Source organism: Verticillium dahliae, genomic scaffold (genome assembly GCF_000150675.1).
Source record: "Verticillium dahliae VdLs.17 supercont1.10 genomic scaffold, whole genome shotgun sequence".
NCBI lineage: Eukaryota > Fungi > Ascomycota > Sordariomycetes > Glomerellales > Plectosphaerellaceae > Verticillium > Verticillium dahliae.
Window position 1 is genome coordinate 911,617 of NW_009276922.1, and position 23,430 is coordinate 935,046.

At 54.1% G+C, this 23,430-nt stretch overlaps 10 protein-coding genes across 10 annotated transcripts in view; 5 read left to right on the forward strand and 5 right to left on the reverse strand.

Annotated features, from left to right (window-relative positions):
* Window positions 1-55: 55 nt before the first annotated feature.
* VDAG_05562 (uncharacterized protein) lies at window positions 56-2,199 on the reverse strand (the record flags this gene model as incomplete). The annotated part of the gene is made up of 2 exons (XM_009652457.1): window positions 56-1,922; window positions 1,982-2,199. The coding sequence occupies 2 exons, from the start codon at window positions 2,197-2,199 to the stop codon at window positions 56-58; spliced, it is 2,085 nt and encodes a 694-aa protein (XP_009650752.1).
* Window positions 2,200-2,465: 266 nt separating this feature from the next.
* VDAG_05563 (beta-mannosidase) lies at window positions 2,466-4,986 on the reverse strand (the record flags this gene model as incomplete). The annotated part of the gene is made up of 2 exons (XM_009652458.1): window positions 2,466-3,529; window positions 3,579-4,986. 2 exons carry the CDS (start codon window positions 4,984-4,986, stop codon window positions 2,466-2,468), a joined length of 2,472 nt encoding a protein of 823 aa, XP_009650753.1.
* A 488-nt stretch (window positions 4,987-5,474) lies between these two features.
* Window positions 5,475-7,550, forward strand: VDAG_05564 (cytochrome b2). Its single transcript, XM_009652459.1, has 5 exons — window positions 5,475-5,621; window positions 5,675-5,733; window positions 5,836-7,021; window positions 7,070-7,143; window positions 7,209-7,550. Exons 3-5 carry the CDS (start codon window positions 6,316-6,318, stop codon window positions 7,293-7,295), a joined length of 867 nt encoding a protein of 288 aa, XP_009650754.1. The 5' UTR covers window positions 5,475-5,621; window positions 5,675-5,733; window positions 5,836-6,315; the 3' UTR covers window positions 7,296-7,550.
* Window positions 7,551-7,643: 93 nt separating this feature from the next.
* VDAG_05565 (uncharacterized protein) lies at window positions 7,644-8,285 on the reverse strand (the record flags this gene model as incomplete). Its single annotated transcript, XM_009652460.1, has 2 exons — window positions 7,644-8,130; window positions 8,221-8,285. The coding sequence occupies 2 exons, from the start codon at window positions 8,283-8,285 to the stop codon at window positions 7,644-7,646; spliced, it is 552 nt and encodes a 183-aa protein (XP_009650755.1).
* A 977-nt stretch (window positions 8,286-9,262) lies between these two features.
* VDAG_05566 (lactose permease) lies at window positions 9,263-11,296 on the forward strand (the record flags this gene model as incomplete). The annotated part of the gene is made up of 7 exons (XM_009652461.1): window positions 9,263-9,527; window positions 9,590-9,702; window positions 9,754-10,020; window positions 10,089-10,240; window positions 10,300-10,545; window positions 10,601-11,036; window positions 11,093-11,296. The coding sequence occupies exons 1-7, from the start codon at window positions 9,521-9,523 to the stop codon at window positions 11,294-11,296; spliced, it is 1,425 nt and encodes a 474-aa protein (XP_009650756.1). The 5' UTR covers window positions 9,263-9,520.
* Window positions 11,297-11,892: 596 nt separating this feature from the next.
* VDAG_05567 (carboxypeptidase S1) lies at window positions 11,893-13,966 on the forward strand (the record flags this gene model as incomplete). The annotated part of the gene is made up of 2 exons (XM_009652462.1): window positions 11,893-12,321; window positions 12,380-13,966. 2 exons carry the CDS (start codon window positions 11,893-11,895, stop codon window positions 13,964-13,966), a joined length of 2,016 nt encoding a protein of 671 aa, XP_009650757.1.
* Window positions 13,967-16,081: 2,115 nt separating this feature from the next.
* On the forward strand, window positions 16,082-17,483 carry VDAG_05568 (formamidopyrimidine-DNA glycosylase; the record flags this gene model as incomplete). The annotated part of the gene is made up of 3 exons (XM_009652463.1): window positions 16,082-16,100; window positions 16,151-16,293; window positions 16,530-17,483. The coding sequence occupies 3 exons, from the start codon at window positions 16,082-16,084 to the stop codon at window positions 17,481-17,483; spliced, it is 1,116 nt and encodes a 371-aa protein (XP_009650758.1).
* Window positions 17,484-17,596: 113 nt separating this feature from the next.
* On the reverse strand, window positions 17,597-18,283 carry VDAG_05569 (uncharacterized protein; the record flags this gene model as incomplete). Its single annotated transcript, XM_009652464.1, has 4 exons — window positions 17,597-17,712; window positions 17,745-17,771; window positions 17,825-17,965; window positions 18,073-18,283. 4 exons carry the CDS (start codon window positions 18,281-18,283, stop codon window positions 17,597-17,599), a joined length of 495 nt encoding a protein of 164 aa, XP_009650759.1.
* Window positions 18,284-19,352: 1,069 nt separating this feature from the next.
* Window positions 19,353-20,163, reverse strand: VDAG_05570 (vivid PAS protein VVD; the record flags this gene model as incomplete). Its single annotated transcript, XM_009652465.1, has 2 exons — window positions 19,353-19,763; window positions 20,023-20,163. The coding sequence occupies 2 exons, from the start codon at window positions 20,161-20,163 to the stop codon at window positions 19,353-19,355; spliced, it is 552 nt and encodes a 183-aa protein (XP_009650760.1).
* Window positions 20,164-22,689: 2,526 nt separating this feature from the next.
* Window positions 22,690-23,430, forward strand: part of VDAG_05571 (uncharacterized protein) — a gene marked incomplete at both ends in the record, with an annotated part of 1,451 nt that continues 710 nt past the window's right edge. The window contains one exon of the mRNA XM_009652466.1: window positions 22,690-23,275. Coding sequence (XP_009650761.1) covers window positions 22,690-23,275 — 586 coding nt within the window. The remainder of the gene's footprint in view (window positions 23,276-23,430) is intronic.

Genomic DNA, 23,430 nt, shown 5'->3' on the forward strand with positions numbered 1-23,430 from the left:
CCGACCTACACCCTGGCTTTCATCCTTGCACAACCCCGAGAGGTCTTTTTTCGTCTCATGATTGCGTCTGCCATACATTGAAAGCATTCTCCTCGCTCAGAAACATGTTCCAATCTATATCCGCAAGTTGCTCATCGCACCAGCCTGGTAACTCCCAGGCCCCTTCCGGACTGGTTGATGGGCGAACCTGATTCTCGACCGTCACCGTGACAGCCTGAAAGAGGGTAGCCACCATGTGGGCGGCTCGATCCGATCCCCTCATCCACGGCTTCATGTCGTTGAATATGTCCAAAGCCTTTGTCAAACTTGCAGACCATCGGTCCACCCTTTTGGGGAACATGCCCGGCCTCCATGCTGTCTCCATGGCGATCGAAAGAAGTGGTACCATACAGGCCTGGAAAAGGTACCACGCAGAGTTCCACACGTGAATGTGGTTGGGGGTCCAGTGGAGTGTAATGGCGTCAATGGCTTCGGCCGCAATTGAGCGGCATGTGTCGATCATCTGTTCCTCCTCGGGTGCAAATATGCGTTGTTTAGCGTTGCCGTGGGCCAGATGCAGCAAAAATGGACGGGACAGTACCAGTCGTACGTTTAGATACCGATTCCTCAGAAATTCGCGTGCGGTGGTGACGCGTGGCGGCGAATTAGCAGTGTATTTGACAACTGATGGCAGTGTCTCGTACCAGTCTCGAAGCTCTTGGTCGAAAGCAAGAGCCTCAATGGCAGACATCCTTCGTAGTTGCGCAAATCTATGCTGAATGCGGTTGCAAATGTGGCAGAACTGACAGCTCGATCTTAAAGAGATGGCACAATGATCATCAGGTGAAAGGAGGCTTGGGGGCAGGGTGTCCATTGTCGTATTGTCCCATCGTCCACAGGTTGGGCGACCAAGAGTCATGCTGGCCCAAGTGTCAAGACAGAATAGACTCCACCATGTCCGCCGCCGCGTTTCGATTCGAAGAAGATTTTCTTGATTTGTGTCAGCTCCTTGATCATGAGTACGGCGCGACGAGTCTCGGTGTAAGCCTAGGGCTATGGCGACGCGCTGAGCAGCACCAAGCACAGCATATGCCATGTTTGGGGAGTTCCGATAATGTAGGTAGTAGCCTCCCAGTAAACACAGAGCTTGGAGACTTTCCATGTTTCCAGATCCGAGAGAGTCTAGGTCGAGGAAGACCCTCGCTTGTTTGTAGTATTGCACGTGCAATGTGTTGCTGCCAGAGGCAATGGACCCAAGCGTCAGAACCATGTTGAGAAGTCCCAACCATGAAGCATCTTGCCGGGTGGCCTCTTTGTATGTTCTTCGAAACTCTTCTTCATTCAATATGGGTGTGATGGCGTGTATGTGTTCAAAATAGAATTCGACACAGCGCTGTTCTCGAAGCTGGTTGAGGGCCGGTAAGTTGGGTCCCGAAATTAGGTCTGAAGCTTGCTGATGATGCATATACTGTTCTTTTGATAGTTCTTTCGAGAATTCTATTGTACGAGCTTTAGCCGCTGGGCAGAGTCGGAATAAAGCCCCCATAACAGCACTCATTGAGGTGACACCTAAATATGAGCGGCGATGTTGATCTGTAGCCAGACTGATGGCATTGATGTCATCGCTGGCGCCGATTTCTGCAGGCTGCTGAGCTGATTCGTCCCATCTTCTCTCTTGATCAGTATCGCCAGCCTCGGATGCTTGAGTTGAACCATCAGACACGTCTGTGGCACCTGTGCCTGATAAGAAGTATTGAGGTGAAGGCCCCAATGGTCCAGGCGAGATATCGCAAACCGACGTATCGGATGGCGAAGCAGTCGACAAGAGCTGAAGAAGTTCTGTTCTTGATCTTCCAACCAGGTCCTCGGGTGAATTATGCGGGAATAATGTATTGAGAATGCGTTGTTGTACCTGCATCTGCTCGGTCACCTGTTCCAATGTACTGAATGCCCCGTTAATGATCAAGAGGTGACAAGAAATGGACAGTCAGGAAATTCATACCTCTTGCTGACAGCTTGTCTCTTGGTCCGTTGCCTGTAGACGCAACTCTCCGAAGTTTTGTAGTACTGACAGCTTGCACAAGGAACACGGCCATCACACTTGACCTTTCTCCGTGTACACTCCGAACATGACTTGTTGACTCTGCGGGAGACCGGTCTTGCGACCTGTGTCGACAAATGTGAAGCCGGTGGTTCCGTGCTACCAAAGGTGTGAAACATCGTATATTCAAATGGGAGGCTATTGTTAACCTTTCAAGACTGGAGTGTATGTTTGTTGGAGGTCGATGAGACCGAGGAGGAGCGAAAACATCAGGCTATAAGGCACTCTTGTGGGCCATGGCAGGGCTGCGGGGTAGAACACGGCACCGTATTAGCGTGGCTTTAGCATGCCAAACGCTGAAATGTAGGGAAGCTCCAGGTCCATCACACCTTGTCAGCGCCAAAATGTCTTCATTCTTGAATGTTCCTCGGAGTATCTTCAATATCTACAACTTAGGCCTATATGTGCTTGTTTCATCCGGCGCCCCAAGGTAAGTCCACCTTAGATGATCCGTTGTGGGCGCCGCCTCAATCTGTATCTCCCGCTTCTCGCCAGGCACGAGGTCGAAGCCATTGTCGCTCAATTTCATGCCTTCTGTCTCCTCAAGCACGAGGCCTTTGATTGGAAGTCTGCTGGAAATTGAGATCTTGCCGCGCGACTGGTAGATTTCGAGGCCGACGTGCCGGTCGTTCAGGTCGAGATACTTAAGGGGCTCCGGCCAAGCGGTGTCCGTGGCCACAAGTTCACCGTTAAGAGCTAACGAGGCATGAATCACAAAGGGGTCATCAGCAGTATTTGCTGCAGATGTTGCAACCGTCACGCGTTGCTTCTTGTGGACCTCTGTCGTCCCATTCGGCTGAGCATAGAGAATACTGGCGATGGCGTCGCGAATATCCTTGCCGGTCTGGATGGAGATGAATCTGACCCTCAACTCGACCTGAGCTGCGTCAAGTCGACTGCTCGCGATCCAGACGTCATACTCACACTCCTTCCGTAATGAAGGGGCCGCGTGTCCCGATGTCCATTCTGGGCAGCTCCTTGATATGCCCACATCCAGAGGCCGCAGCGCTCTCGCGATGGCGTAAAATGCTGGCTTTTTGACCAGGTAGTAGTCCACCACAGCCCAGGACATAGTTGGCCAGCAGTCGTTCAGTTGCCACACAAGAACGCCACCGCATTTTCGTGCTCCAGGATGTCCCCACATTCGCCTCCATGCCTTGTACGCGTAGCGCATGGTTTCGGCTTGTGTGATCTGTGTGAGATGAGTGAACGCTGGCAAGTCATAGCGGACCTGGAAGTTTTCCGCGACGTATGTCATCATGCGGCGTTCGTGGTCAACGGCCTTGTTGCGATAATCCATCGTCAGAGAGCCAGGTCGCTGTTCCCGAGGGCTCGTGACCATTCTTCGTGTGGTTTGTAGATGAGGATACGCTTCCATACCAAACTCACTGACGAAGCGGCCGGTCAAGTGTTCCGCCTCCTGATACCTATTCATCAAACCATGCCATACTTAATCTTGTCAGTGGTCGTAAAACGTGTATGTTTGAGGTAGACTTACTGTTCCATTGATGGATATCTCCCACCGTTGGGTCAGTTGTGTGTTTTCCATCTCCCCAGGGACTGCCAGGATGATACAAAACTGAGGGGTCTTCCTCTTGAACCACCTTCGGCAGCAGAAACTCGTAGATGTACCTGGCTGGGAAAGTAGACTCTAGCCAAGATTCGGGATCCTTGTCATCGGCAAAGTACTCCAACTTGTATCTCTCTTGGACCTGATAGTCTTCGTTGTTTCCGGCCCAAACGACCACAGAAGGGTGGGATCTGAAGCGTCTCAAGTTCTGTCGCGCCTCCTCTTCTATGCTTTCGAGAAAGGGAGTATAAACTGGGTAGTTGCCACATGCGAAGGCAAAGTCCTGCCAGACCAGGATCCCGAGTTCATCGCAGGCGTCCAGAAAAGCGTTGTCTTCATAGATGCCGCCTCCCCACACCCTGATCATGATTTGGTTACTTTCAACCATGAGTTTCATCCAATCGTGGTATCGTTTGGCAGTCATTTGTGAGAGAAAGCTATCGCCGGGAATCCAGCAAGATCCACCAGCGAAGATGTCGACTCCGTTGATCCGAAAGTAGAATGACTTGCCGTAGGCGTCTTTCTCTTGAACGAGCTCGCAGCGACGAAATCCGATGAGCTTGGTGCTGCTGTCAAGTTTTGTCTGGCCTCTCCACACCTCTGCTGATAGTTGATATCGTGACTGTGCTCCATACCCTGCCGGATACCAGAGACAGGGATCTTCTATCTGAAAAGCGGCTTCGACCAAACCGCCTGCGCCAACGCCACAGGTCTGCTTGAACACCACCTTGTCATTGCGAGACAGGAGGAATACCAGGTGGTCAGTCTGTTCAGACGCACCAGAAACTCGAGCCATGAGTCGTCCAGAGCAGCTTTTCAAGTCTGCCGCCAAGTCGTAGACGGCGCGCACGTCATCAAGCCTTGCCGTGTATTGTTCGAAATAGACAGGGCGCCACGGTCCTGCCGTCATCAAGATTGGACCCCAATCCCAGCCCCAGTTGTATTGGGCTTTGCGAACAGGGATTCTTCCTTCCTCCGTTTGCCGTGCGAAGAATTGGTGCTCTCCGTGCTGCTTAACGATATCACGACCACGGAGCAAAGCTGAGTCGAAAAGAATTTCAAGCACGTTCTCGCTATCAGAATTCCAAGTTTTGTTGACATTGACACGGTTGGAAATGTGCATATTTTCTGACTTCAGGATCTCACAGCCGTTCAGAGTGACCGTGGCGAAAGTGTCTAGACCTTCAAAAACGAGGTCGGTACTGGTGTTGTCTGGGCAGTGGATAGCTGGTGCCGGGAGGCGAAGCTTGTATTGCCACGACTTTTCGGCAACCCACTGAACAGATTGTTCATTGATGTCCACGAAAGGATCAGGGATTCTGGCAATAATCAACATCACTTCATTCGCTGAGGCGAGATCATGAGATCATACCTTTTGTTGGCGAGCAAGTCGATGTGGACCTGACTCGGAACCGTCTCGACTGGAAGCCAGGCGCCGGGGTCGTCATCATCGTGCTGTTTGAAGGACCACCCACTTCGCAAGTTCTGTCTGGAGCGGAGCATGCTTGGTGATGATGTAGAGCGGCGAAACATAGAATGTCACTGAGAAAGAAAGCGAACAAAAAGAATCTGATAGCAAATATGTCCGCAGACCATCAAAGAGGATCATTCGGTTTTATGGAAATGGCTCCGACCGGCGGAGTCCCCCTGGCACGCAGTAAATGCAAGTGACGTTCATTGTACACAGCTGTATTACCGAAATGGGGAAACGTGGGGGACTTCGGGGAATTGAGGCCCCGGTCACTCCATGCCCTGAAAGGCATACGGAAATCCATAATGCCGTGGCACCCCTGTCAGCCTGGACACGGAGGGGGGTGGATGTTTACACTCGCATCTGCCACAAACCCTTGAACACCACTCGACAAGTTCTCGACGAAGATCACCTTAGTTTTCTTGGTCCGGCAGAACTCGAGAAAGATATTGAAATGGCGGGCGACAGTACAATGGATAAGGTTGTACGGCTATCAGAAAGCACGTCGCTTGCAACCCTTCTTTGATATGGTCTCATATCTGACACCATGCAGTACGACATCACGACGTTGCGGGGGATTGCTGGATAGCCATACATGGCACAGTCTACGATGTAGGTGAAAGCCCGCCCGTGAAGACAGAACTGATCAGACTCTCGTGATGATGTGTTGTATAATCCTGTTTACGACTTACAATTATTGACCGTCATCGCTAGATCACAAACCTCTTAGACAGTCATCCTGGGGGAAAGGCAATTCTTCTCCGGTATGCTGGAGCTGACGCCTCTGTCCCATTTGACGAAGTTCACCCGAAAGAACTTCTTGATGAATATCAAGGTCTGATTAGCATTATTGGTGCATTCGAAACAGAGGGGTCTTCGGGCGCAGGTTCTGCAACCATGACACCAAGCAGAAGCACAGCTGCGTCCTCGCCGTCCGCCACAGCATCAATTCCAACGAGAAATATCCTCAGCATCTCAGAAATGGAAAGGTTGGCGCTGCAGCATCTAACCCCGAAAGCCATCTCCTATTATGCATCTGGCTCCGACGACGAGGTCACAAAAGCTGCCAACAATTCGATATACCGCTCCATAATCCTGCGGCCACGGGTCTTCGTCGACTGTACAGATTGCTCGCTTTCAACAAACATACTTGGAAACAACGTAGGTTTGCCAATCTTCGTTTCGCCAGCAGCCATGGCCAAATTGGCACATCCTTCGGGTGAAGCAGGAATCGCCTCTGCGTGTTCCAAGTTCAATGCGCTCCAAATTATCAGCAAAAACGCCTCCATGTCACCCCTAGACATCGTCCGCGCCGGCAAAGATGCGGTGTTTGGTTGGCAGCTCTACGTCTTGAAGGACATCAAAGCAACCGAGCGGACCCTAGCTCAAATCCGAACCATTCCCGAGATCAAATTCATTGTTCTGACTTTGGACGCCCCTTTCCCTGGAAAACGTGAAGCAGACGAGCGCTTCAAGATGGCCGAAGTCGCTCAGGGCGGTACACCACAGGTATGGGGAACAGAATCCGGGCTGACCTGGCGGAAAACTCTGGCTTGGCTGTCGACGCAAACCAAGCTGCCGATTGTGCTCAAAGGCATTCAGTCTTACGAAGACGCCTTTGCCGCATCATTATTTCCAGCTGTCAAAGGCATCATAATTTCGAATCATGGGGGGAGGGCTTTGGATACTGCACCAACTCCCATCCAGGTCTTGTTGGAAATCAGAAAGTTCTGCCCTCAAGTATTGAGCAACATTGATGTACTTGTAGACGGAGGCATCAAGAGGGGCACAGACGTGGTCAAGGCACTTGCATTGGGGGCGAAAGGAGTCGGCCTCGGTCGGGCAGCCTTGTATGGCCTCGTTTTAGGGGGGCAGGAAGGTGTCGAGAGAACGCTGGAGAGTAAGTCGCATCGCTGTGCTATTCCGCTGTTGTCTGACTTGCGATCAGTTCTGGCAGACGAAACACTCACGGCTCTGAGACTGTTGGGTGTGAGCAAGATTCAGGACCTTGGCCCTCATTACGTAAGTTCATTCGACCCAAGCCTGCTTTTGTTTGTGGCCACGTACGCTGAAATCGGTGATCAAAGGTCAACACGGCTGCTCTCAGCCAGTATCTGTTCGAAGGGCCGAGTGGCTTGGATCAGGTGGAGACTGACTTGAGGCCTAAACTGTGACAGTTTGTCGTGAGAAGTGTTTTAGGAATAAGAGGGCACATCAGTGCGGTCAATAATGTTGGAGGGGTCAAGGTGCGGAAGAAAGTCGTGTGTATTGCGTGAGGTAGGTGCCTAGCTCCCTATTCTACAGGGCAGCAGGGTGCCTGGAACAACCTAAGCTACCTATGGGAAATGCATCCCCCCCCCCCAAACAGGCACCATCCAACGCGAGCCAGCGATCAGGACAGTAAGAGTCCCCCGCGGGCACTTCACAACAAGCCACCTTCCCAATTCTAGCAGAAGCCTGGATTCAACGCAGTGACAAGAGCCGAGTCGGTTTGCATCAGCAAGGCGCAACTGGTGAATGAATTACACTCGCCGCTTCTCGAAGCCAAGGCCCTGCACTGCGGCAAGGGAGCTGTTGGAGAATTCTTGGGCGTTGGCCTTGTGGCAGATATCAAGCACAACAGCGGTCCAATCAACGGCACCCATCGCCGCGTGCTTCTCACACAAGGCTGGGTATTGCTTGCGAATACCATTGAGAAGAAAATAAGTGAAGATGGGTGTATCACCGCCGGCGAGCTCGCAGAGGTGGCGTTTGAGAGTCAGGGCACGAGCCAGGAAGGCGTGCAGTGTCGGAAAATCACCACTCTCAATAGTGCCGAATTCGCGCGTCAAATCCATGACAGCACCTGCAGGCATCTTTTGGAGAACTTGAGGAATTGCAGTCCACAGGTGAAAGGGGTCCCGATCGGCGATATCCCAACCTGCGCCTTCAAGGCGATCGAGCATGCTAGGGTGGATTGAGTCGACAAGAGTGCTCGTTGCCATCGCCTTCTTGTCCCTCCATACCGCCCTATCTACTGGGTCGTCAGGGGGGGGGGGGTTAGAGGTAGTGAGAAATTCATCGCAGCGCTTGCATCTGAGGAAGGTAGTGACGATGAACTTCCAGTGGCGATAATTCGATTCGCCGAGTAGTTGGTCGACCTGCAGATATGGCTGTGTAGCCATTGTAGGCTACAGGGTAACAGGGTATAGCGTTGTGCCGCGTTTGGCGATGTGCCGAGAAGTTGAGCTACCGGTTTCAGGTAGAGATTTCCACCAAACCTTTGTCAAAAAGACGATAATGGTATCGTTTAAAAGAAGAATTGAAGCTCTTAATAACAATATCAAAATTGTATCATCAACGATGAGGGCAATGCGCAAAAAGGGGGCATAACCTACCTATTGGAGGGGGTCAAGTGCGGAAGAAAGTTGTACGTAAGGTATAGCTAAGGTACCTAGGTAGTTAGGTGACTTATTCTACAAGGCAGGAGGGTGTCTGCTGTTGGTGGAGGTCAAGGGTCTGGAGAAAAGGTGTTGTTATTGGGAAGTTATTCTGCAGGGCAGGAGGGTGCCTGGAACTAAGCTATGGGGAGGCAACAGGGCACGGGCCACCTGGCACCAGGTGAATGCCACTGACCAAGTGAATACCATCAACATCTGCAATCAAGATGAGAGGCACTGGGCGCACAGGCCTTGGCACCAGGTGAATGCCACCACCAACAAATCATACTGTTTGGTCACACAATCGTCACTTGTTCTCGTTACATGAAAAGAAAGATGCTGAAGGTATGTTAATGCACACACTTCACCTTGATCAGGACCACGCTGGTGCGGCCTCAACACCCTAAGCTTTCCCCGGCATCTCCAGTGCGTGTTCTGAATTCACAAGGACCAATGGCTCAGATGCCGATCTTTCGACCTCCTCGTCAGCAAGACGACTTGCGGGCCGTCGTTGGATGTATGGACGAGCTTTTGAATTTCCGTATCCAATTCTGGTCTAGTTCTGGAGCAAAAATCCGGGGCCCCGTGTCCACGCTGCGCTGGTGAGAATGAGACCCATGAGTGTGGGGAGTGGGATGATCGCTTCAGTGCAACTGAGGCCGTCCGCCAGCTATATATCGACTCAGTGCCTCCAAGAGACTCTCACGACGCCAGTCTTCTCCATATCGAATCTTGACCTTTCAATAATCTTCATCTTTGTACTCGATTCGTCTGTTGCTATATTTACCCCGAGATCAAGTGAAACTAGTCAAATCACAATGAATAAGTCAGGGGCCAAAGTCACACACAAAGACCCGGATGTCGGGGAGAGTTTCGCAGAGAGATACGCAACGATCATGGCGACACAGAAACCAAATCCTCGTGGCCCAGGTTATATCAAATTATACATCTTGGCTGCCATGGTCTTTTTGTGTTCAACAATGAACGGTAAGGCTTTCGTCTTCAACGCCGCGGCCCATGGATCCTCGGCATACTTACTAGATTCGTAGGATTCGACAGTTCACTGATGGGGTCCATCAATGCCTTGCCAAACTTTACAGATTACTTCGAACTACCGGCCTCAGGAAACGCTAGCACGGGCATTGTGTTTGCCATTTTCCAAGTAAGCCATCATGCTGTGCAAATTCATATATCCTGCTGATCACCGTTCGAGGTCGGACAAATGTGCGGAGCTTTGTTCATCTGGATGACAGATTGGTACGGACGCACATGGCACATTTTCTTCGGCTGTCTAGGCGTCTGCATCGGCACCATCATCACCTCGCTTGCTACCAGCCTGCCTATGCTGATCGGTGGGCGGTTCATGCTCTCCTTCTCGGCTACCTGTGCGCACACTGCTGCTCCTCTTTACCTCGTGGAGATAGCCCCGGCTGCCTACCGAGGGACGATTGCAGGCATGTACAACACGTTCTATAATGTGGTAAGTACCCGTATGGGAAGAGGCGGTGGTCGTCATCGATGCTGACATGCCTTTTCTGTCACTCACAGGGTGCGATCCTTGCCAATTCCGCAGTCTATGCTTGTCATCTCTACCTCGGACATCGAGGAGACCTTGACTGGAGAATCCCCCTCTGGCTACAAATGGTATGCCCAGGCCTCGTCTGCTGTCTGATCAAGTTCTACCCTGAGTCTCCACGATGGTGCGTATCTTCTGAGCCCTGCGTGAGTCTTTCTCATTGATTAATATGTGGTATGTTAGGCTTGTGGCACAAGATCGTCACGAAGAGGCAAAGAATATCATCGCAACGTATCATGCCAATGGTGACCTTGATCACCCTCTCGTGGACCTCCAGATGGCGGAGATGATCGGCGCGATTGACCCGAACCACGAGGCGTCATGGAGGGACTTGTTTGACCTCAGGGTGCTGTTCGAGTCTCGTGCAAGCCGATACAGAATCATGTTGAACATTGTCTTTTCCTGGTTTGGCCAATTCAGTGGTAACAAGTCAGTGCCATTCATTGTGCTGTCTACGTAGCAATTGCTGATCATCATCTCCAAGTATCATATCATACTACCTGCCCATCATGCTCAACGGAATTGGCATCACAGATACGAACACCAAGCTGATCCTCAACATTGCCTACTCGATTGTTGGGTGGGTGTTCTCGGCAGCGGGAGCCCGCCTGCACGACATTGTCGGCCGTCGCAAGATGCTCATGGGGACCGCGGCCGGAATGACCGTCTCATTGGCCATTGTCGCCGGGTGCGCAGCCGCATACGAGGATCACGGCATTCAGGATGCCTCCACCGTCACAATTGTCTTCATCTTCCTGTTCGGCGCCACTTTCGCCGTAGGCTTTACCCCAATGCAACCCATCTACCCAGCCGAGGTCGTCAGCAACAAGATGCGCGCAAAGGCCATGGGTACCTTCAAGCTCACAGCGGGAGCCGCCGGTTTCCTCAACACCTTTGTCGGGCCCATTGCGCTCTCCAGTGTGAGTTTCCCTGCCCTAGACGCTGTTGTGACGTGAGCGCTGATCGCAGGTGGCAGATTGGGTACTGGTTCTACGTATTCTTTGCGTTCTGGGATAGTTTCGAAGTCGGGTTCATGTACTTCTTCTTCGTGGAGACCAAGGGATCTACGCTGGAGGAGCTGGATGAGATCTTTGAAGCGGAGAACCCCCGCAAGGCCAGCGTTGAAGCTGCGAACGCACGCAGGAGGATAATTCGGGAGCAAAGAGCTTCGGCTGCTTAGCGGCCATGGTTACCCAAGACTACAGCTTCTGGCGCGTGTGTTTTCCTTGGAGGGAGCTTGCTGTCGTGGTTCAACAGGGGCAACGATGGTACTTGGGGAACGACTAAATCTGAAATGAAGATGCCCATGATGTGTTTTCTCCATCGTTAGAATACAATGTTCATCACAAGAGCGTCCTTTAGACAAAGGTGACAATCGCAGCTTCAGAGGGTATAGGCTGACTGGCTTGTATCTGTGCCATGACAGGTGCTTCAGGCACGCTGAAGGACCGGCGTCTAGCGCCTGACGTATGCTGAGCTCGTCCCCCTGGAGCGGCCCCACTGTGGCTTGCGCGGACTACCAAGTACCTCTGCCGTGGCACCCAGTGGTCGAACCGCTGACTGGACGTCACACCACGCCCGGGGTCAACGCAAGCAGAGCTTACCAGGCTCCAGGCTCCAGGCTCCAGGTTCCAGACTCTTTCCGAAAAAAACAACAACCTCGAAGCTGCAACTTCTCTTTCAAGCATTTTTCTGGTGCATTTCGATCGCGACAAACCTACTCACGCAGTAGGTGAATTGCGCGGGCGCTTAGATCGCGATGATTCGCAATTAATCATGCGTACATTCCAATTGCTGCTCCTCTCTGCAGGCCTCAGCTCTGTTTCAACGACATCAGCGCAATATGCACCCACGACAGCAAACCTTACTACCGTTCGATCACCTCTCAACCATGATATCACCATCAGCTACAAGTCTCCCGACGGCGCCTGTCGCTCCGCATTCGACCACCAGAAGCAATATACCGGCTGGGTCAACGTGCCCGGCGACTACCCTACGAATCTCTTCTTCTGGTTTGTCGAGGCCCGCCAAAAGTCCGACATACTGACGATATGGCTCAACGGCGGGCCTGGGTCGAGCTCTCTTTTCGGCATGTTCAACGGAGTCGGTCCTTGCGAGATCATCGAAGCGGGGCTGGACCAGTACGACACGCTCGCCAGTGAATGGGGCTGGGATCGTGCTTCCAACATGCTTTTCATAGACCAAGTGAGCCAGCCACTGAGACATCTTCAGCACGTGAAGAATGTCTGCTAACCCACCCCAGCCCAACCAGGTCGGCTTCTCCTACGACACACCCACAAATGGCACTCTCAATATCCTCAATAATACCCGGACAACCCCGCCAAGGGGTCCCATCGACGACCTACCACCCCACCTCTTCCTGAACGGCACCTTCAGCTCTCTGAACCCCGCCAACACCCCTAATACCACCGAAGATGCTGCCATGGCCGTCTGGCATATGCTGCAAGGCTTTCTCTCCGTCTTCCCTCAGTACAATCCTCCCAAACAAGCGGCACTGGGTGTCAATCTCTTCGCCGAAAGCTACGGCGGCAAATATGGCCCCGTCTTCTCAGACGTATGGGAGCGACAGAACGCCAAGAGGCTGAACAATACCATACCGCGGAACTCGACCCTCGAGATACATCTCGCCGCATTGGGCATTGTCAATGGCTGCATCGACGACGAGATCCAGGCACCCTACTATCCGAGCTTCGCAGTCAACAACACATATGGGTTCGAGGGCATCAACTCGGTCCGCGCCAACCTTGCCAATGCCAGCTTCAACGCCAACGGCGGCTGCCGCGACCTTTTACGACAGTGCCGCACCGCTCAAAGCGTCTACGATCCGGCGAGCTCGGGCAACGTCCACAGCGTCAATGAGCTCTGCTCCCAGGCGTACACGACCTGTTACAGGTCCGTCATTGAGCCCTTCAGTGAGTCTGGGCGCAGCTTCTACGACATTTCCCAGCCAGCGCGCGAGGCCTTCCCCTCCAACATCTACATCGAATACGCCAACACGCCCGCCTTTCAAGAGGCGATCGGTGCTGTAACCAACTTTTCCTCCTACAGCCTCGAGGTTCTCTCGGCCTTCTCGCGCACGGGCGACAACGCGAGGGGCCCCCTCCTGCCGCGGCTCGCCGCGCTCCTCGACTCGGGCGTGCGCGTCGGCCTCGTCTACGGCGATCGCGACTACATCTGCAACTGGCGCGGCGGCGAGGCGGCGGCCAACGCGCTGGCCGGGCAGGCCCGGGCGCCCTACGGCCAGCTGTTCACAGAGGCGGGCTACGCGCCCATCATCGTCAACGACTCGTACATTGGCGGCGTCGTCCGCCAGTACGGCAACCTCTCCTTCAGCCGCGTCTACCAGGCCGGCCACGCCGTGCCCGCCTTCCAGCCCGAGACGGCCTTTCAGATCTTTGCGCGCATCGTCATGGGCACGTCCCTCTCCACCGGCGACGCCGTCGACCTGGCTGCGTACGCCACAAAGGGCGACGCCAAAGCCGACAAGCACAGGGACAAGCTGCCCGCGGCGCCGGCACCGACGTGCTGGCTGCGCGCCGTGCCGAGCACGTGCTCCGACGACGAGGTCGAGATGCTGCGCCGGGGCGAGGGCGTCGTCATCAATGGCGTGCTGTACGCGAGCGAGGGCGACTGGCCGCTCGCGACGCGGACGACGACGAGCAGCGTCGAGGCGGGGGCCGCGACGTCGGCGACGCAGACGCTGACGGGCTTGTTCACGGCCACATCGACGCCCCGGAATGGGGACGTTGCGAGCCGCGATCCGAGGGGGAGTATGATGGCTATGGTCGTTGCATTTTCTTGTACGCTGGTCTGGGTAGGGACGATATGATGTGCGTACATACATGGGTTGCGGGTTGCGGGCAGAATTGGCGTTTGGGGCGGGATAATAGGCGCTTTGGTACATATGTACGCGATTGATTTGGTTGTTCGATACCCTAAAACTCATGGACATATACGTGTTTTGAAGAAGACAAAGGATACTACAAAAGCAAATGATCACTGAAGGCACACAGAATTTGACTAGAGTTTCAATTGATATTACTTCGTGTTGATACACAGAAGAGTAAACTATCCATGGCGATATTCCATGTTGAAGCAACCAAATGGACCTGTCTTTGAGAACAGTCAGCAAGTTTTTCGAATCCGTGTAATCGAGATCGAAAATAAGAGTTGAGGAAAGCCGATTTCAGTATGGGTGCCATGTCAAAGGCAGTCTCATCAATGCAACTAAGGCTATGGAGACCGTCGTGATAAAAATTGAGTCATCATGTAAGGGGCCGGGAAGGGAGGAGCAAAGAAAAAGAGGTAACGAACCTGATAAGATGCCTAAGTACGCAGATTGCTGCATGTCAGAGTCAAGATTTGCCAGTCTACCAGGTCTTCTCGAGTCAGTCATGTTCTCGCATGTGTGGAGCAGAAGACTGATGACTGAAGCGGTCGGGATCAGGAAAATGTAAACAGGTATCGATCAAACGCCGTGTCACGGGCTCTGACATATGCTTGTCTTGTGTTTTTGCGTTCATCACTTGAACGGGGCGAGGTGCTGAGGCAATGCACGGTGTGACATACCAAGTCATGAAGAAGGGCCATGTTGGCTGGAGGATCTTTAGTGCTGGTTAGCGAGGTTCTTCTCGAGCTTTCAGAAGATTTATGAGCAATCGCAGTTCAGTAAGGCATGAATGGTATTAAAATAGGTTGTCCGCATCGGTAAAACCGTGTAGGACTCGTCATCTGTGTTCATCAGGAAGCGAGGGGTTTGGAAAGAAAGAAAAAAGTCGGCTTACCATTAGTGAGCAGTCACCGTGTGACGCGGATTGGAGCCCAACACATCACAAGGGAAGCAATTTCAAGAACCTGACACTGTTGCTGGTCAGTCCGTATTCGCTTTGATTCGACGAAAAATGTTGCCGGATCGACATGAAATCAGTGGGCGAGGTTTTCTAGGCCTGCCGCAAAGAGGCGTGTCGCTCATGGTCGAGCCCATTAGGTACTCTCGGAGCCCAGTGCCGCTTCATCATATTGGTGCTGGGTGGAAAGGAGCAAGCGTGATCGGTATGTACCTTGTCTAGGAAACTGCTTGAGTGAGTTAGCAACTTGCATGTGCAGAAGCATGATATCAAGCCAGCCAGAATGGTAGGAACGATCAGAAACAGCCGTTTTTTTCTTCAAGGTGTACTCAGTCGGTAATTCCAACATACGTAGTATGAAAAATGTTCATCATATTGTTCGAGGGGGGGCTGGCGAGAGCAAGAATGAATGGGGTGAATACGAACCTTTGTAAACAGTGCTCGAGGTCGCAGGTCAAGACACTCGCCCAACCAGCGACCGTCGAGCGAACCACACAACAGCCATAGCGTATGCAATGCAAGTAGACACCTATGATGCGGGTTAGCGTCAGGTCTTGGCCGCGCATGCTGAGTAATAGAAAATTAAGCTGCAATGTCAGACTGACGTGCAAAAACTGTAGTTTCATTCCATTTGGTCAAAGACTCTAGTTTGAATTGGGTTTGGGTAATCATCAGATAGCAGATGAATGGAAAGGAGAAGACATGCGCACACTCCGTGAAGCGACGCGCGAGCCGAAAGGCTGAGACTTACAATTGCAGGCAAGGCTGTTGTTGCGGTGGTTATTGTTGGTGGTGGAAGGATGGGAAGAAAGTGAAGGGAATTTTCTGCGCCCAACTTTTTGAGGTCTGCGATTCGAATTTGAGGTGGGGGCTCTCTGGAACATCTCCGGGCCATTGGTGCACGGGCCATGAATGGAAGCATAGAGCTTGGGCCAGTCGCAGCGTGCTGCAGACATGAGGTCGGTGACGAGGTGGTCCCGTGACCACGCGTTTGGCTCGTCACTGCCTGTCGTCATTATCCCAGCCCCAGGGCGCGTCGTGACCATAGCTCCCCTCTGGCGGTCTCTCATGCCACCACCTCGTTCACCAGTCTCAAGATGCCCGAGATAGCTGAAGGTGCGCCGTGATCACGGGTGTTCAATGAGGCTCGCACTGACACAGGACAGTCGCGCGGTGTGTGCATTTTCTCCGCCACCATCTCGTCGGCAAAACCATTGCCAAAGTCACGGCCCTTGAAGATGACAAAGTCTTCGGCAAGGTTGGCACCAGTGGGCCAGCCTTCGAAAAGGCCGTGCAGGGAAGAAAAGTCGTATCTGCCGGAAGTCAGGGCAAATATTTCTGGTATACTTGTCACGGCCACAACTGCTATCCGGTCTCTCATCTGACCTCATCAGGTTAACCTTTGATCAACCTCCACACGCTGTAATGCACCTCGGCATGACTGGTACGTGAACACCATCCATTCTTGTGGTGCAACACTCACAATACCCAGGCTGGGTCCACATCAAGGGTGACAAGACAGCCTACACAAATTACTACAAGAAGATGAAACCAGAGGAAGCAGACCACTGGCCGCCAAAGTACTGGAAATTCCGCCTCGAGACCGAGGGCACCCCCAAGGTTGAAGTCGCCTTCACCGACCCCCGTCGCTTCGGCCGCGTGCGCCTCGTCGACTGTCCCGGGGACGACATTCGCAAGCACACGCCCCTCGTGGAGAACGGCCCCGATCCCGTCGTCGACGTCGACATGTTCACAGAAGAGTACATGCGCTCCAAGATGACGTCGCGGCACGTTCCCATCAAAGCCCTGCTGCTGGACCAGACGCACATCAGCGGCATCGGCAACTGGGTGGCCGACGAGGTGCTGTACCAGGCCAAGGTGCACCCTGAGCAGTACTGCGACGACTTTAGCGACCGCGAGATCAGGGCCATCTACGAAAAGGTGCGGTACGTGTGTCAGACGGCCGTGGACAAGCTTGGTGATTCGGATGAGTTCCCCGAAGACTGGCTGTTCAAGTACCGATGGGGCAAAGGCGGCAAGGACGCCGTGAGCAAGCTTCCGAACGGCGAGAAGCTGGCTTTCATCACGGTCGGGGGACGCACGAGCTGCTACGCGCCGAGCAGGCAGCAGAAGACGGGTCGCGTGGTACCTTCGGCAAAGGAAGAGCCGATAGACGCAGAGCCCACAGCCAAGACGACGACAGCCAAACTCAAGGGTAGGAAGAACGTCAAAGAAGTCGAGCCAAGCGACGAGGATGAAAAGCCTCCAGCGAAGAAGCAGCGCGGGGCAAGAACGGCTTCCCATGTCAAGGTGGAAGATGTCGACGGTGATACAGAAACACCACCTCTGAAGAAGCAGAAGAAGACAGCCGAGCCGAGCAAGGCTGGTCTAGCATCGTCAAAGCCAAAGGTGAAACAAGAGACCACGCGGGTCGAGGCATCAACGAATGAAGATGATCTGGGACGAAGGAGATCAGGGCGTATACGGAAACAAACATGATTTGAACTACAACACAGCGCCATTTGCCACGAATAGTTACGCATCATGGACCAATTGATGCTCTTTGTCACCCTGTCTTTGCATTGCCCTGACTGTGCTGTCAAAACATCGAGCTAGGGCTCCGACTCAACCTCGGGCGGAAACGTGCCAAAGAGTGCCATCAAATGCTCCGTCTCCGCCGGTGAGAGCTTTGCCTCGTCCGCCGTAATCTTGCCCAACATTCGGAAATCTGCAGTGTTAGTGGTTACCTTCTCGCGCTACTTGAGGACTCACAGTCAATATAGTACCCTAGTCATGTCAGACACACAGGCCCATTAGTCATCGCAAAGGAGAAATCTCACCGGGAGTGGCAGTCATGTAAAACTCGGCCCCCTCCGTCGCCGAAGGGTTCGAGAACGTGTGCACCGCCCGCGGCGGCACGACCATGAGTTCTCCAGCCTGGAGGGCAGTGTCCCCCTCTGGCGTGGAGAAACGCACCGTGCCTACGTCATCAGCCACCGCTACGAACACCATTTGCCCTGAGACGACGTGAAAATGGCAATCGCACGTGTTTGAAAAGTCACACGTCGACATGCACGCACGCACTCACCTTTGACGATGAAGAAGAGCTCATCGTGGAACCGATGCCAGTGCATCGGCGGCCCCTTGACCCCGGGCGGGATCTCGAGCGTCGCGCACCCGACGCGCGTGTCTGTGTGTGACCCGTCCTCGTAGATGTAGCCCGTCATGGGTCCGATCTGGACAATCTCAGCCGTGGACTTCTTGTATGCCGTTACGGAGACGGGGCCGCGGAGAGGCATTTTGATAATCGCAGGTCCTCGGACGCGGATCTCCTGGAACAGATTGTCTGTGGGATGGATGAAAGATAGGGTGGCAGATGAGAGGCACAGCACGAACACTCGAGGTACAAGTGAGGGGATCAATGATGGTGAAGGCGGCCTGTGTGACAGGCTGAAACTAGAAACGACGGTTCAGAGGTGCGGGACCTGGCTGCCTCTGGTGCTTGGCCTTTGTGGTACGAAGCTCTCTGACATCAGAGCCGGATCTCCATTGGGGATTGCCGCCTTTTCACCTTGCAATCCCAGGCCCCAGAAGAATACTGCCAATTCAGCAAATGAGGAGAGGGAGGGGGGGGGGGCGGCTAGGTGGCTGGACGATATCATTTACGTGGAACTACAAAGAGAGTTATGATGGTCCGTAAGATTGCACCTCCAGACGGTCGTTACACATGCCACCAAGCACACAACTATCTGTGTTCTTTGGCTTAGGCGAGTGTGGTATGATGAGCGATAGATAAACTACCAGCAATGCTCGTTACTTTCTTATGTGCCCCAGACCAAGCATCAGGCATCATGTGCACGCATGTCGGGATCATCGCAGTTCAAAACTCGTGTACGAAAATTCAATATTCAACAGAAATCTCAGCCCTGTGGCTGTTACTCCAGACACCTTTCCAGAACCATGTCAAGTTTCATCCCCTATAAACAGGAAATGCGTGCCTCCAATGAGAACTATGGGTATCGTCTACACGAACCAGTGACCAATGCAAGACCCAAAGAATGAATCACTACGCCGAAATAATGCTTGTTGACCCATCGCTGGCCAGGCTTGTAAGTCTGATACCGATGGGAGGGAAAGTACACGTGTGTAAAGTGAAAAAACGCCTGGCTTGTGTTTTTGGGTATCGCTGATGCCTAAAAGCAGATTACTTTGTCGAAAATCATGTCCGATGCTGGTGTGTATGTTCATCAAAAGTGGTTGAGGGAGGGCGAAGTTGGTTCGTTGTCGTCATGATAGAAGGTGTTGCCCTCCAAAAGTGTATCGTTTTCAGAAGGTTGGGTGTTTCGAAGGCCAGAGATGAACGCCTGTTCACTCGTCGCGCGAGACTTGAAAGCCAACGCTGTATCGATAGTCTTCGCTGTCCCAGGTGACAGGGATCATCGTCAAGATGTTCATGAACGGCGAGCCGTCCTTGCGGAAGTTTTGGACCTCGAGCTGGACCTCGTCGTTCTTCTCCACGGCCTTGCGCATCTTCTTGACCATCCTGTCGTCGACGTACTTGCGAGGAGAAGATCGGCTGACCTTTCCTCCAGGTGCTTGCAAGAAACGGCAGTTGCGTCCGAGGATCTCGGCATTGGAGTACCCGGTAAGGAATGTGAAGGCTTCCGATGCGTAGACGATAGGGCAATCGGGCTGGGCGAGGTCGCAGAGCACGAGGGCGACTGAGCAATCGATAGGGCCGAGTTCTACCTTGGGCGAGGACCGACCCATGACACGGAACTGTGAGGTTTGTCAGCCAAGTTGACGACTGGAGTAGGCAGCGCCAAGACGTACAAGGATGCTCATCATGTCAAATCCGCTGGGGCAGTAGAGACCGGGATACATGACGGGGTCTGCGTTTTCGGGACGCTGGCGCTGCGTGAGGGTACGTTCTTGGTCATCATTGCCGGCTGGCTCGGGGAAATGGTACTTTCGGCTTGTTAGTCGCTGGCGTTCATGTACGGCAAAGCTTGCAATTGCTCTCTCACTCGAGACTAACCTGTAGAGCGCATGTTTCCCAGGGGTTCATGTTGGCGAATCGATCAGGGCGAGCTTTCGGCCTCTGGGCGGGCCGCTTCGAGATGGCGTGTGTGTGGCTGCGGGGAATGACTGGAAGTTGTGTTTTGACGGAGGCGGACATGTTGGAAAACTCGTGGAGTATGAAGCGCAACGTTGAGGTGATATATTCTGCGTTGCAGGCGTAGGCCTTCGTTCGGGCCAGGCAAGGGCGACAAGGGTGCGTGCTGTGTCTGATATGCAGGTGACGAAAGGGTGCGGGTAGGTGTAAGTCGTTGGGTGCACAGAGCCGGGGTTGGCGGGAGGGGCGGCGCGGTTCGTCTTGGCCTGCTTGCGCACTTTATCACCACTTCACTGACACGGGTGACCGTGGCGGATGCGCCGCAGGTTGGATGGGGCGTTGCTGAACAAGAGGGCGCGTCGTTCTTGGTCAGCGTGTTGATCGGGAAGCGAATCTGCCGAGCGAGCGAGATGGACTGATGAGGAGTCTCTGAAGGGGCGGGTAACGGTTGAGCGGGATGGGAGGTGGGAGCACGGGATTGATAGTTGTTGGGTGGCTCGATGGACAGAGAACTGATGAGACTATGCGATCTGACGCTGACATGGACGTAATGACAGGCCGGGATATTAATGAGGGGGCCCAGCAGACATTTGATGCTGGCTGGGCCCAGCCGGGGGATAAAAGGCGATGACACGGCATTTCGTTGGCCTGATCGCGGGACCCAAGAGGTAGGGGTCGCGATCGGGACTTGATCGAAGACGGTAGACGCCAACACAAAAAGTGGGCTGGGGGCCCTGAGGCTAACGAGGCCTGGCGAGGGTCCGGCTGGGACTGAGCCGGTGGTCATCCAGCGGACGGTTCTCGTGTGCATCGGTGCGTTCGAGTGCGATCAAAGGTCATGCCAGGTCTCTGGGTCCTCCCATGTCTCATGGTCAGCTTGAGCTGTCAGCTCCAGGCTGCCTGCTGCTGCTCCAGGCTGGCTGACTGCTCAAGGCTGTCTGCCTGCTCCAGGCAGGGTTCTCATCAATGAGGAAGTAGTCATGACACGGTCGTACACCTTGGTGCAACAAGACTGTCAGGGCCGCCAGCGTCGAACAGAAACGGCGCCAAGAGGGGCCCAGAGGCGGGGCTCTTTCTCTCTCAAAGCAAGCAAGGCGTCGGTTCGGTGTGAGGGATCAGAACCGCCGGCGGTCAACCACGAACAGCAGTGCATGGTGGATCGTGAGTCGAATGGTGGAGTTGGCAGATGTCGCAGCGTGAATGGGGTCTCAGACCATAATTCTTGCATGTTGCCAAAAGTCGTGGCGGACATCGAAAGCCGCATCACGATGATGATGGGACTTGGGCGATGGTAGGCAGACGCCTCCGATGGGCGACGAACTGTCAGTGCGAGAAATGCCTGCATCGATCTTGAGATGTGGTCTAGCCATCGGCATCGGAGGGGGGGGGGGGGGGGGGGACGCCTGTCGACGCTTGGCCGAATTGGGTGAGGTGCGGGGCGACATTAAGTGCGTGAAGGCCAATCGGCATCTGACCACTGGTGGCGGCAGCCGTCACCCCGACCTGTCAGCCACATTGTCTTGCTTGTCTCTCTTGTTCATCCCTGCCACCATTTCCCATTCTGTCCAGACATCGAGATGACGCATCTTTCCTATCGCATTCTTGCGCTTGCTGCATCCATTCATGCGTCAGGGGTGGGGTCTAAAAAAGGTGAGACGAGGCGCTCATTTGGTTCGGGAGGGGAAGCTCTGTCTCTGCCACTGCACAGTCGTAGGATCGGTTAGCGAACCGAGGCGGCTGAGCTTCCAGCTCCCCGATCTGAAATCCTTGTGCTCGGGGCGATCGCTTGCTACAATGCTGATCGATATGGTTTGCGCCTCGTCATATCGGGAGTCGCTTTGTTTCGTTTCCCCTACCAACTGCTGGACCATTGTCAGGACGACGAGTAGCGGATTGATAAGGGCTCCTGCAGGCTCGATGAGTTCTCGACTCCTCAGTTTATCAGCCCATTCTGACGACACGGCCCATGGCTTGGCACTTTACAACGGTCAAAGTCAATCTTTGGTGGCTGCTATGTTCAGAGGACGAGGGAAAGACATGAGGCTTCTTGGCATGGATCACGATGCGACTAAAGTCAGCTTGCGGCTACGCTTATTCATCAAATGATGTACGTGCATCAAATGATGTACGTTCATCAAATGCTGCATGTTCCTCAAGACGCTGGATGTTGAGAGGAGCGTCATTGTAGTCCTCTGCTGTACATCAGTTCTTCACTCACTGGATATACTTAGCTAGACACTACCAAGAAGCGGTTGCAGGGAATGAAAAGAGCCTTGTGAATACCTACTAACAAGGAAAGGACTAGTTTCGATGGACATGCCGACTCCAAAACCATGCTTCTCCCAAACGGTGCTTTGTTCAGTGGCCAAAAGTATCGCCAGAAAGAGGTACCCTCCCCCGGCAGCCTGCCTCACATGATGCAGCCCCGCATGATGATCCCCCACACCGATTGACCGAGACGCGTCTCGACCGCGTCTCCTCTTGACTGGCCTTTCCCACCACCACCACCGCCACCACGCCATTCATCACGGTCCTGCGAACCACAGACACATTGCAGCACATCTTGAACCCGTCATTCATCGCAACGCCATGTCCGCCACACGCCGCGCCAGGCCCAGGGCACCCTCCGAAGACCCAACCGACCTGCCGCCCTACGAACCCCTCGAACTCACTCTCTCCGACAACGTAGCCCGCTCCCTCAACGCTCTTGCCGCTGGGCGCGACTCCCGCAGATACGAAGAACACATCCGCAAAGCCACGACCCTGCTGGGCCGCAATGTCGCCGCCGCAAACGACCGCCTCGCCGAGCGCCAGGGCGACTTGCAGACCATACTCGCCAAACGGGCCGCCCGCGGCGCAGAAAAGACGCCCGCCGACCTCCGTCTCGAGGCCTGGATCGCCGAGTTCCAAGCCGAGGTCGCCGCGCTGACGGCCGAGTCGGAAGCCGCCGTGCGCGACCTCGTCGACCGCAAGGCCGCGGCCCAAGACGACAAGGACGCCATCGCCGCGACGGCCGACCACATCCAGTCCTTCCCGACGCGCGCCCAGCGCCTCCGCGACCGCCGCGCCGCCGCCGCCGCCGACACCTCCGCCCAGGACGCCCACCCTGACGACGACGGCGCCGAGCCCGACCTGCCGCCGCCCGAGGACCCCATCCACGACATCCTGCAGGGGCGTGCGCGCCGACAAGGAAACGACTCCCTCTAATTGCGGCCGTATGAGAGCTACGCCCTCAACACGACTACGCCGCCTTCAAAAGCTCTGGGAGAAGGCAGACGTCGGCGACAAGACGCCCGCTGCCGAAGCGGCGGGCTGGTTCGACGGCGAGAG

What these genes read in the sequence shown, in the direction of transcription:
- VDAG_05564 (XM_009652459.1), top strand. Translation starts at nt 6,316, where the DNA reads ATGGCCAAATTGGCACATCCTTCGGGTGAAGCAGGAATCGCCTCTGCG. An exon ending in TGTCGAGAGAACGCTGGAGA is followed by an intron (nt 7,022 to 7,069) that starts GTAAGTCGCATC and finishes ACTTGCGATCAG; the next exon opens with TTCTGGCAGACGAAACACTC. An exon ending in AGGACCTTGGCCCTCATTAC is followed by an intron (nt 7,144 to 7,208) that starts GTAAGTTCATTC and finishes CGGTGATCAAAG; the next exon opens with GTCAACACGGCTGCTCTCAG.